The sequence below is a fragment of the Chanodichthys erythropterus genome, chromosome 16 (genome assembly GCF_024489055.1).
Source record: "Chanodichthys erythropterus isolate Z2021 chromosome 16, ASM2448905v1, whole genome shotgun sequence".
In the NCBI taxonomy this organism is placed as follows: Eukaryota; Metazoa; Chordata; class Actinopteri; order Cypriniformes; family Xenocyprididae; genus Chanodichthys; species Chanodichthys erythropterus.
The window spans coordinates 31,999,379-32,011,129 of record NC_090236.1 but is presented as its reverse complement, the minus strand read 5'-3'; the positions used below and the strand labels follow the sequence as shown (position 1 = coordinate 32,011,129).

At 37.2% G+C, this 11,751-nt stretch overlaps 1 protein-coding gene and 1 long non-coding RNA gene across 3 annotated transcripts in view; both read right to left on the bottom strand.

The window, feature by feature from the left end:
* The window catches only part of LOC137003434 (uncharacterized), a 61,105-nt gene extending 58,567 nt beyond the window's left edge, over positions 1–2,538 (bottom strand). For both annotated transcript variants that reach the window (XR_010891967.1, XR_010891966.1), the window contains exon 1: positions 2,279–2,538. This is a non-coding gene — a long non-coding RNA (uncharacterized lncRNA). The remainder of the gene's footprint in view (positions 1–2,278) is intronic.
* Positions 2,539–3,864: 1,326 nt separating this feature from the next.
* On the bottom strand, positions 3,865–6,216 carry mycb (MYC proto-oncogene, bHLH transcription factor b). The gene is made up of 3 exons (XM_067362860.1): positions 5,853–6,216; positions 4,959–5,625; positions 3,865–4,714 (listed from the first exon to the last, which is right to left on the bottom strand). The coding sequence occupies exons 2-3, from the start codon at positions 5,614–5,616 to the stop codon at positions 4,188–4,190; spliced, it is 1,185 nt and encodes a 394-aa protein (XP_067218961.1). The 5' UTR covers positions 5,617–5,625; positions 5,853–6,216; the 3' UTR covers positions 3,865–4,187.
* Between the last annotated feature and the right edge of the window lie 5,535 nt (positions 6,217–11,751).

The window sequence follows — 11,751 nt, the reverse complement described above, 5'->3', positions numbered from 1 at the left end:
TGAAAAATTAATTACTCACCCTCATGTCGATCCACACCTGTAAGACATTCGTTGACATTCGGAACACAAATTAAGATATTTTTGATAAAATCCGATGGCTCAGTAAATTAATTTACACTTTCAAATGCCCAGAAAGGTATTAAAGTTATATTTAAAACAGTTCATGTGACAACAGTGGTTCAACCTTAAAGGATTAGTCCACTTTCACATAAAATTTTCCTGATAATTTACTCACCTCTATGTCATCCAAGATGTCCATGTTCTTCTTTCTTCAGTCGAGAAGAAATTAAGGTTTTTGATGAAAACATTCTAGGATTATTCTCCTTATAGTGGACTTCAATGGTCTCCAAACAGCTGAAGGTTTCAATGCAGCTTCAAAGGGTTTTAAACGATACCAGACGAGGAATAAGGGTCTTATCTGCGCTTTACATAAACAAATGATCGCCTTCCAAGTGCTTCCGCCAAAACCGCACTTTCATATTCTTCAAAAAGCTTACGCTGTACTTCCTACGCCTTCCCTATTCAACTTACGGACCGAACGGAGGTTAGCGCCAGTTATATTTTTTCCGCAAGTAGAATAGGGAAGGCGTAGGAAGTACAGTAAAAGCTTTTCTAAGAATACGAAAGTGAACCGTTTTAAATATAACTTTAGTACCTTTCTAAAAGATTCGTAAAGCTTCATGAAGCAGTGTTTTGAAATCGGCCATCACAGATATTGTTGATTAAAATCATTATTTAGTTTTTTTGGTACACAAAAAGTGTTCTCATTGCTTCGCAACATTATGGTTGAACCACTGTAGTCACATGAACCGTTTTTAATATAACTCTAGTACCTTTCTGGGCATTGAAAGTGTAAATTAACTTGCTGACAATGCAGGCCTCACTGAGCTATCGGATATCGGATTTATCAAAAATATCTTAATTTGTGTTCTGAAGATGAATGAAGGTCTTACGGGATTTGAACGACATCAGGGTGAGTAATTAATGACAGAATTTTCATTTTTTTGGTGAACTAACCCTTTAAAAGGGATAGTTCACATACAAATATGGAAATTTTGTCATTTACAGTACATCACCCTCATGTCCTTCCAAATTTATAGGACTTTCTTTCTTCTGCAGAACACAAAAGTAGTTATTTTAAAGAATGCTTCAATTTTGTCCATGTAATGAAAGTCAACTGGGTCCTAAACAACACTGGACCCTATATGGACTTTCAATGAATGGACAACAAACATGTCCCACAGAAGAAAGAAATGCACACAGGTTTGGAATGACAATCCTACAGTCTCTGTTTGCATATGTATAGAATTATAATTTCTCTAGGGATGCAACTAATGATTAGCCAATTTCTTCCATTCGTTTTTCTACAGAAGTCTGTCTCTGGAAGTACCATGAAGTTAATATAACATCACATCATGGTAGAGGGAACCCCCTCCTCATGACCGTCCACCACCAGCCTCCAGATCATAAATCTCTTACAGGGTAGTCCTAACTCCAATGACAGACTGAGCGCCTCAGAAAATAATTTATGACCACACTGTCAACACACGTAGTGAGGGAAACAGGCATTGCTTACACAGTGACAGTGACATGACCTGCAAATTAAGAATAAATCGGCAAACTTGACTAAAATTTGTGTGGCCCTTTTCTGGTAAAGTCATTTAATGGTACATTGAATTTATCACACCATAAAATAATCAATGGACCCACTTGCCTGACTTGCATTTAAAAATATGGTCATTTATAAAATACACACAAAACACAGAAGAAAAGCTTCCATTTTGGCAGCATAACACTGTAACCTTTTAGCAAATGATGTTTATTTTTAATACAGTAGTTTTCATAACCAGTTCTATAAGACAAAGACAACTACACACAAACTCCACATAAAATATATTAAGCTGTCATCAACTGAATGTTTTCAACAGGTAACATCAAAACTGTATAAATAACAGTCACATTAATGCCATGTTAAAAGTTATCAGTAAATGCAGATGTCAATATGTTGCATTAAATCAACAAGCTCTGACAAATCAAAACAAATCACTGCCCATAAACGTGCAAAGTTCAGTGCCCAAAATTAATGTATAATAATACAAATGTTAATAATAATTATGTTTTATAATCAGTTGTTTCGAGTTTCCCATTCAAACCTATATTGATTACTGACTATATAAGCACCTGTGGCACAAAACATAAGCACATTTTGTTGCGCTAAAGCTAAGATTTTGTTTCACAACTGATGCATCTTAAACGCAACAATGGAGAAGAGTCTTACCATTTTGGACGCCTTAGGCAAGTCAGTTCACTTTCCACATCTGAAATGTTCTTCATTACCAAGTATTTTGCGACCCACAGGCTACATTAGCCAGGCTGCTAAGTGTGCGTCCTGCTCTCCCCTCCATGTGCTCACAGCAGCACGCGCGTCGTGGGGCGCTTTGCATAGAGTCAGATCAGGGCTTGACGTCACGGTGCGACAACTCCACAAAATTACTACACAAAACATTATGAATTAACTTGTGGCGTGTGAAACTATCCTATATGGTCTATTTAGTTGCATTATCATCATAATAGTGATTGTAAACACCACAGTGTTTGATACTGAAACTAAAAATCTGACAACCGGACACTGTCAGATTTCACTTTTCAGGACTCTTGAGCATATTTCCTCCACATAAATCCAGGGTGTGTAATAAAACACTTATCTACAGTAACGCTCATGCTGAAAATGATTGTGATAACAATGCAGACCATCAAATGACATGGCAGTACCTCTAGACATTGAGCTCCACAGGTGTAAGAGGTTCATTAGAGGATGCTTGACAAACTGGAGCATGTTTTTAATGTATTTGGTTAAATCACACACCATTTTGATAAGTGATCAGATAAGGTGTTTGAGCATGTGTGCAAGAGATAAAAGGCATCTACAATGGTTTCCTTAAAAGTTCATAGAGTTAGCAGGACAAGACATTTATATTAGAGAAAATAGGAGGATGGATTGGCAACATCGATCCTGCAGAGTTTAACTCCTACCCTGATAATAAAACTCACCTTAGCCTGTGTCTCAATGTGCATACTAGCTATCCTAAACAGAATGTGACATTGGTAATATTCACTACTACTTAGGGCGGAGAGTATGCACATTGGGATGCAGGGTTGGGAAGACATTGATTAGCTTGTTCAGATGGGTTTCATTAGGGTTGGAGCTAAACTATGCAGGACAGCGGCACTCCAGGACAAACGTTGCCCATCCATAAAGTATGTCATCTACCAAACCTGACACACTTATAAACAAAAATTATTTGAAGGCGAGGGTAAGACTAAGCTAGATTTCCTATGGGATTCCATAGGAATCCCCCACTCCAACATGGTCTTCAAAACTGCTCCGCTGAAGGGAAGGATGTATATTTTCTTGCAGCAGGTGCAAAGCTCTTCTTAGCAAGTTAAATGTCTAAACATTACCTCATTTTTAAAAACAAATCAGTGTTGTAGTAAAATGTGTAGAGGAAAATTAGAAGTACTCATCTTTATTTTCTGGTAGATGATGTGATTAACTAAAAGCCAACCCACTGTAAACTTCTTGAATTCGAGCCAGATGATGACTGAATCACTATGTAGACATGTGATTCAGCCTAAGTGGCTTTACACAAAGCACTGGCTTTGATGCTTTTAAATTGAGAATGTAATTGTGACACAAGCATTAGTCATCCTAATCTGACAGATGAGCATTGCCAAGGTAAATTATGTGCACCAAATCAATTAAACATTGGATTGGTGCAGGACTGTTTCCTAATGGGAGGCTTAGAAAATGGGTCATCATGAAACTGATAAAGAAAATCAATGAGTCCACATTGAAGACATGATTAGCCAAAAAACACTTTTATAGAGAAACGCATTTTATGATTCAGAAAACAACAACATCTTGAATACATATGTGCATTATGTACAAAACATACAAAAACAAAACATTAAGTTAAGGCCAACGGTAAAACGGAACCGCGGACCATTTCATTACTAAAAAATAAAATTAAATACAAATAACCTCCACGGTTCAACTTGAGGCAGTGTAATTGTATAAATCAATGTCAGATTGTTCACTACTTGCCACACCCTTGATACCTTGTATTGGGAAGAACCATACAAGGATGCTTAAAACAATATCAGTCCATAAATTAAGTCCAAGCAACTTAAGAACTGCTTAACTGCTCAAGTCTCTGTTTCAAATGTTCACATTTTCTCCTTAATTGCTCTTTAAGTGATATCAGTTTTTGTTCATCTTCTTGCATGCTCACTATACACTCGGTGGCCTTCTTGAGGATCACCACTTTGGCAGCTTTCTCGTTGTTCGCCACGTCAGGAATTACGTCCCTCAGCGCGAAGAAACTCAGCTTGAGCTCATTCCGCCGTTGCCGCTCGAGCACGTTATGAGTCCTCCGTTTATCGTTATCCTCAGAGTCCGATGTCCTGGGACTCGCGCATTTTCGGTTGTGGCTAATTTGTTTAAACGCCCGAATGTGGCTCTCGAATTTAATCCTCTTGACTGCAGGCTGCTCGCTCCGCGTAGATGGGGGAGCGGCGTAATTGTGTTGGTGAATATTAACGTGACACCGCTTGAGGACGACGGGGCTTTGATGCGTTGCGTTCGCGTCAGACTTTCTCACGGACCTTCTCTTCTCCACCGTGACAACGTCGATTTCCTCCTCCTCTTCGTCATCTGTTTGGATTTAAAAAAAGTAAAAAAAACGTTAATTTGCGTATTCATACTACTAGACAACTTGGCGTAGAATAACGCGCAGTGGGTGGGAGCGTCTCCTTACGTAATTGACGCAACAACCCAGGATTAACGCTTTAACCACTACCAATGTAAATCACCACCTTATTCTTTAAAAAAAAAAAAAAAAAAAAAAAAAAAAAAAGAATTACAGCTAGATTAAAACGAGAAGCGAACTGTTACTCACCGGAATCACTGTCACTACTACTGCTGCTGCTACTCCCGCTGTTTGGTGGAGTATCCAGCGGCAGTGTTGTTGTTGTTGCTGTGGGCGACGGTTTGCACGGCTTTGCGCTGTCAGTCAACGGAAAGGGAAACACTACAGACGGGTCAATGCACTGCGAGGTAGGGGTACTAATGTCCTGAAGGTAGCTGACGTTAGGGCTGGACCGACAGCCGTCAGTAGAGTCACTCCTGGATGACTCCTTCCTCGCTGCCTGGAGCGACGCTAGTCTCTCCGACACCACCTTCTCCAGCTTAGCTGCGGCGGAGAAGCCGCTCCACATACAGTCCTGAATGATAATCGACTTCAGAAAAGACTGGGAGTAGTCCGCGTCGCAAATAAAACTGTGGTTGACCACGTCGTCCCCGAGAAACTCCGAAACCATCTCCAGCTTGTCGGCAGTGGAGGGGAAGGTGTCTGACACAGAGGGACGCCGGCTCGGGGAGAGAGGCGGAGTGGGGAGCAGTTCAAATTTCTTCCATATATCCTCACTGGGCGCCGGTGGCTGTCCGTGCTGGTGGTTATAGAAATCATCATCCTCGTTGTCGATATAAAAATAGGGTTGGTAGGAATCGTAGTCGTAATCATAATTTTTACTCGCCATACTTGAGTTCAGCGGCATGGTGAGTGCCTGTGAAGAAGAAAAAGCATGATTACAATCTAACTTAGCCCTTTAAATGAATCATCTTCAGAAGTACTGTTGTCTTATCAAGTTGCTTAACATGTTACGTGTTAATAATGATCATACAGAAGAAAAGTCATTAAAAAAAATGAAGAATTTAGTCTTGTTATGGTCCAAAAAAGGAGTTATAAATACATTTAAAAAACGAGAATAAATCACAATTCAGAAGGACGTACCGTAGCTGTGGTGAAACTGAGTGAAACTGGCAGTATGGTCAGATGTCAGTGAGTCTGAAGTATCAAGTAAAAGTAAGTCCAGAGAGGGGGTCGGGTGAGTCGAGCCGCTCAACCTGCGCACTTCTGCGACTACAGACCCGAGCGGCTGCTTGTCATTTACCGCAAGATTTCGAACAGCTGCTCCCCGTGGGCTTTAATACTACGGATTGTTTTTCCCTCACGATATCCTTGCGCTCCGGTTCGCGCCAATTTTGCTTGACGCAGAAAGATGAACAAATCACAAACGCTTCTTATTAGGTATCCTATCAACACGTAACTGGATGACAATGTGAACAGCAGTGAAAACGAGTCTCAGGATGCGATCTTATTTAATGAAAACGCGTTAGACATGGAGCTATTTTAGTGCGCGGACTTTTTCCGGGGCGGAGCGTTAATGAATAACACTGAACAACATTGAGTTGTGCATCGGTACCGCCTGCACCCCAACGCCTCTTATTTACACATTTTACAAGTTCCTCTCACAGCTGTCTGTGATGGTGTTAGAAGGGGTGATTTTATAATCTATAAAAATCATTAAAATGTAACTGTTGAATAAAATAAATCCACAGAAGTCCAAATCATCCTAATCTTATAATTAAATTAAAACATTATCAAACTTTTCATTCAGTAATGCTGTCATCTATTACTTATTATGTATATGATCATCATCATATCTATTAATTATAAAACAAATCAAGATTATAGTCAATTATCAGAACAAGATTAACATAGTGTTTGATCTTGTCCTGATGGATGAAGGAGCAAGCATGCCTCCAGAAGTGGTTCGTGCTTCCCTCTGGTGGCCATCTGGAATAAATGCTGTAGGATTAACAACTAATTGAGTGAGATTAATTATTAAACATTGAGTTTATCTGCAGTCATTAAGCTATTTAAATGAGTGTTATATTAATCAGGAATTAAACATTTACTTAAAGCAGTTTGAAGAGGATTTTAGGGTGGCATTATTGTTCCCTGGGAACTCTTTCTGTTTAGGATTATTGAATGAGTGTTTGGTGTATTGATTTAATTATCACATGTTTATAATCTTTAATTACAGTCTTGTGGTTAGAATATGTTAGAATGTATTGTAGGCACAATAATATAATAAGTTTTAAGTTTTGGGTCGGTCACTGGCCCACAGCCATTACATATTTAAAACACTAATATCCTATACTAAACCTAAACTAATCTTGACTGAAGAACTAGCTATATATCATTTGAAAGTGTACAATCTCTAGTTTCCATATTTGGTGACTGATTTTCAAAGTAAATTACTGAGGAGCAGTGATTTATCAATTTGCAACAAGAATATTTTCGCATGTTCAGACCTTTATTTTGACATAGCGATGAACATGAAAAATCATGAAAGATTGGTTGAAACATGTTTGTTTGTTTTCATGCCAAGAGTTCAAAAGATAACGTCCATTCAATTTTTTGAGAAAAAAAGGTCTGAAAATGTTTTTAATTGAAAAAAAACATTTATGATTGTGTAAAATGTTGTTCTTATGTTTATTAGAGGTTGAATTCATATAAAATTCTGCCAAACTTCCCATACTACTTCTATATAGGATGTCTGCTTCATAAATTATATGAAAATAATGGAAATATATGGTTCAGATCACTTTTTTGAGTAAAATTTGGAACACAACTTGTTCAGATTTTTGGCTTTGATTTTCTTGCAGTTTTAGAGTAAAACTTGTTTTGTAAAATATATGTTTTATATAAAATATTATATTTTGACCATTAACAGGTTAAAATAAGTCACTTATGCAAATCAATGCTGAATTGATCAAAAAATACAGTAATATTGTGAAATATAATTACATTTTAAAACATCTGTTTTCTATTTTAATATATTTTAAAATGTTATTTATTCCTGTGATGGCAAAGCTGAATTTTCAGCATCATTTCTCCAGTCTTCAGTGTCACATGATCCTTCAGAAATAATTCTAATATGCTGATTTGGTGCTCAAGAAACATTATAATGTTGAAAAGAGTTGTGCTACTTAATATGTTTGTGGATCCTTTTTTGAATAGAAAGAAACAATTTTGTAAACAAAGTCACTTTTGACCAGTTAAGCCCCCATTTTATAGCCCATAAATTGTCTATAAGACTGTAATCCAAGTCTTCTGAAGCTGTATTGATAGCTTTATGTGAGAAACTGAATTTTGTTATTCACAAAAAATTGTGCCTTAAAACACTTTCTTGACAGCTGTGGTCCATTCATATTCATTCACTTGGACATTCTGCTAAAGAAATCTTTTTGTGTTCCATGGAAGAATGAAAGTCATACAGCTTTTAGGAAAAACATTACGGGGAAAAGCGAGGCTACTCTATGTGTGGACTTGATACTTCTCAAGACATACTCAACATGGCATAGTGACGTGAGATATATGGCTGAGCACAGATTCATCAGGCTGACCCTCTCACTCAGGGGGTCCTTCTGAGAGCCGGGTCTACTTTACTACCAGATATTCAGCTCGACCCGGCTTTCCTTAATTTGCAGAATGCCAAAGGCCCATGTTTAGTCATGAGAGAGGGCCCGGGGTGTGACAGAGTGCTGAGGGCAGAAGGAAGGGGAGGGCTTTCACATTGGGGTTACTATTAAAGGTTTTGTCTCAGAGCCAAGTGTGCACAAGGGAAAGCCTGACCCCATGGGAATCACTGTACCGCGCTGGACCTTCAGCACTTCATGGGTGGAGGCCAAGAGTTTCACAGCTACACACATTCATACATCAGATTTTTGTCGATGTCTGCCAAGTAACAGTTAAAATATAGCTCTAAGAAATATGGTTATGGTTTAAAGGTACAATATGTAAAATTTTTGCAGTAAAATATCAAAAAACCACTAGGCTAGTGTTATATATTTTGTCCAGCAAACAATATCTCTAATGTTTTCAACTACTTGTAAATCATGAGAAAATTCCCATTCTAAACAGTGACACGGGGCAGTGCAGTCGCCTGTCAATGACGTCAGTTACCTTTGTTACCGCCTTTACTGAAACCAGAAACCACATGACAACAGTGCCGTGGACAAATGCGGAAGTAGTGTCTAGCGTCCAGCAAACCACTAGCTCGCTTCAAGCAGTTCCTTATTTACTTCTTGCACGTTTTATGGTGGATTGTGTTACTTATTTATGGAACATAATTACTGTTTACCATCTGCCGCTGGTTCTGTCGACAAGGAAAAACTCATGACCGGAAAAGCGGAAGCGGCGCCGGCGACTGTGTCATAATAAAAGTCCCGCTGCTAGTGAGGCGTGTGTGTTGATCAATCGCTCCAGCTTCTCATTCAGCTCCCGCAACATTCAGTCCTGCTCTGCTTCATACTACAGTAACGTTTATAATCGCATCCACGAACATGAGTTCTTCCAGAATCCAATCCCTATTCTTTTGCACCCTCCGTTGAGTGAGACCACATTTCCCAAGTTTCCGCTCTAAAACTTGGCGTCATCAAACTACGCCTTTGTTTTGAATAGGCTTCTAGCGACCTCTAGCGGAAAAAAATATCACAAATTGTACCTTTAATATGGAAATGGTTGATTAATAAAAATGGATGACATTGATGGAACACTGTACTTTACTATCAAGTTAAGTTTGTCGACACCAGAACAACTGGAAACACCAAGCCAAAAATGAAAATTCTGCCATCATTTATTTACTCACCCTCATGTCGCTCCAAAACTGTATGACTTGTTTTCTTCTGTGAAACACAAAATTTCAAAATATATTTTGAAAAAGTGACCTTATAATGAAAGTCAAAAAGATCTGAAGTTGTTTTTGGAACCCAATGAACCCAAAAGCAGCAAACGCATTCTTAAAAATATCTTCTTGTGTGTTTTGTAAAAGAAAGCAAGTCATACGGTTTTGGAATGACATAAATGATCTAAACATCATGAAAATACTTGCTACTATTATATTAGTAGTTCAAAAAATGACAGGAAAATAGGCCTACTATTGTTTAATGTTAACAGTGGTGATGTTTGTTCATAATACATTAATGTTAAATTAACTTGAAAATATATTGAGTGCTGTAAAATCATTTTTCGTTGTTAGTTCATAATAGAATACTTAAAGCATTAATTAATGCTTACGAATTTAAAGGTTCACTTTAAAATGAAAATTAACAAGATTTTCTCATCCTCAAGCCATCCTAGGTGTATATGACTTTCTTCTTTCTGATAACATAATCGGAGAAATATTATATAATATATATAAATATCCTGAATGGCAGTGAATGGAAGTAACGAGTTTGAAGCTCCTGAAAGTGCATCCATCCATCATAAACATACTCCACATGGCTCCAGGGGGTTAATAAAGTCCTTCTGAAGCAAAGCGATGCGTTTGTGTAAGAAAAATATCCATATTTAACAAGTTATAAAGTAAAATAGCTTCCGCCAGACCACCTTTAAATTATTTATAATTATTTAAAATACAAAGTTATATTTGAAATATGTGGTAATCAAATTACAGTTACATCTGAAAAGTATTTTAGATTACCAAAGAGATTATTTTGAATTGGAATCTCATTTAATTGAAACATTAATGTAAACTGTGACGGGCAATTGATGTGGCAATTGGTGATTCTCCGACTCTGACAGTCTGCAAAAGCATCCTAACATTTCTGCTCACAAGTTTTATTCTTGCAGAATATGCAACATTTTAATAATTTTTAACAAAATAAGAGGGGTCATAAAAATGTCATGTTATTATTTAGCACTGTCCTGAATAAGCTGTTTCACATAACCGATTTTTACATACAGTCCACAAGAAAAAAATGACACAATTTATAAAAAAAATGCCTCATTCAAAAATACCCTTACATACCCTTGAATCTTAACTGTCCTGTCATTACTGATCCACAACTGTTTTCATGTTTTGCAATAGTTGTTTGTGAGTCCCTTTTTGTAACTGAAAAAGGTAATTGCGACTTTTTATCTCACAATTCCGACTTTTTTCCAAGCAATTGTGAGATTTAAACTCACTATTACAAGTTATAGTGAGAATTGCATGATAAAAACTTGCAGTTCTGACTTTTTATATCTCACAATTCTGACTTTTCTTGCAATTCTGACTTTTTTCTGGAAAATTGCGAGTGTGTATCTCACAATTTTGACTTTTCTTGCAATTCTGATTTTTTTTTTTTCTCAAAATTGAGTTTTTAACTCACAACTTTTTTTTGTTTATATCCCAGAATTGACTTTTCTCAAAAATTTTCTCAAAAGTTTATATCTCAGAATTCTGACTTTTCTCAATATAAACTCACGACTTTATAGCTCGCAACTGCAACTTTATATAACACAATTTTGAGAAAGAAAGTCAGAATTGTGAGATAAAAACTCGCAATTACCTTTTTTATGTTACATAATAGTATTCTTAAGTATTCTAAAGTATTTAAATTAAGTTACAAAACTTGGGTTATCTAACAAAATACGTTACAAATGACTTTTTAAAGCATGTATTGTGTAATCTGTAGTGCAATACATTTTACATTTGCGTGCTATGTCCTTGTATTCAACTTACGAAAAAAGCAGAACTGGTGTCACTTACACGTTTTTCGTAAGTTGAATACTGAATGCGGTCTGGCAAGAAGCTAGATATTTTACTATATAACTTGTTAAAAAAAACAGGCAGGGTGTGATCATCAATAGAGTGCCCCAGGGATGACGCGGTTTTGTAGGCAAAACCCGGAAGCGAGTTAGCATTTTAGGACTTCCGGTTCCAACGCCGTAAAGTCTATGGGTTTTTTGAATGGGTTTTTGCTAAATCGCCTGAAATAAGGTCTGTGGTAAACAAAGCCTCTAAATATTTTCACGTTTTGATCTATGACATAAAACACACCAGTTATAACCCACTTGT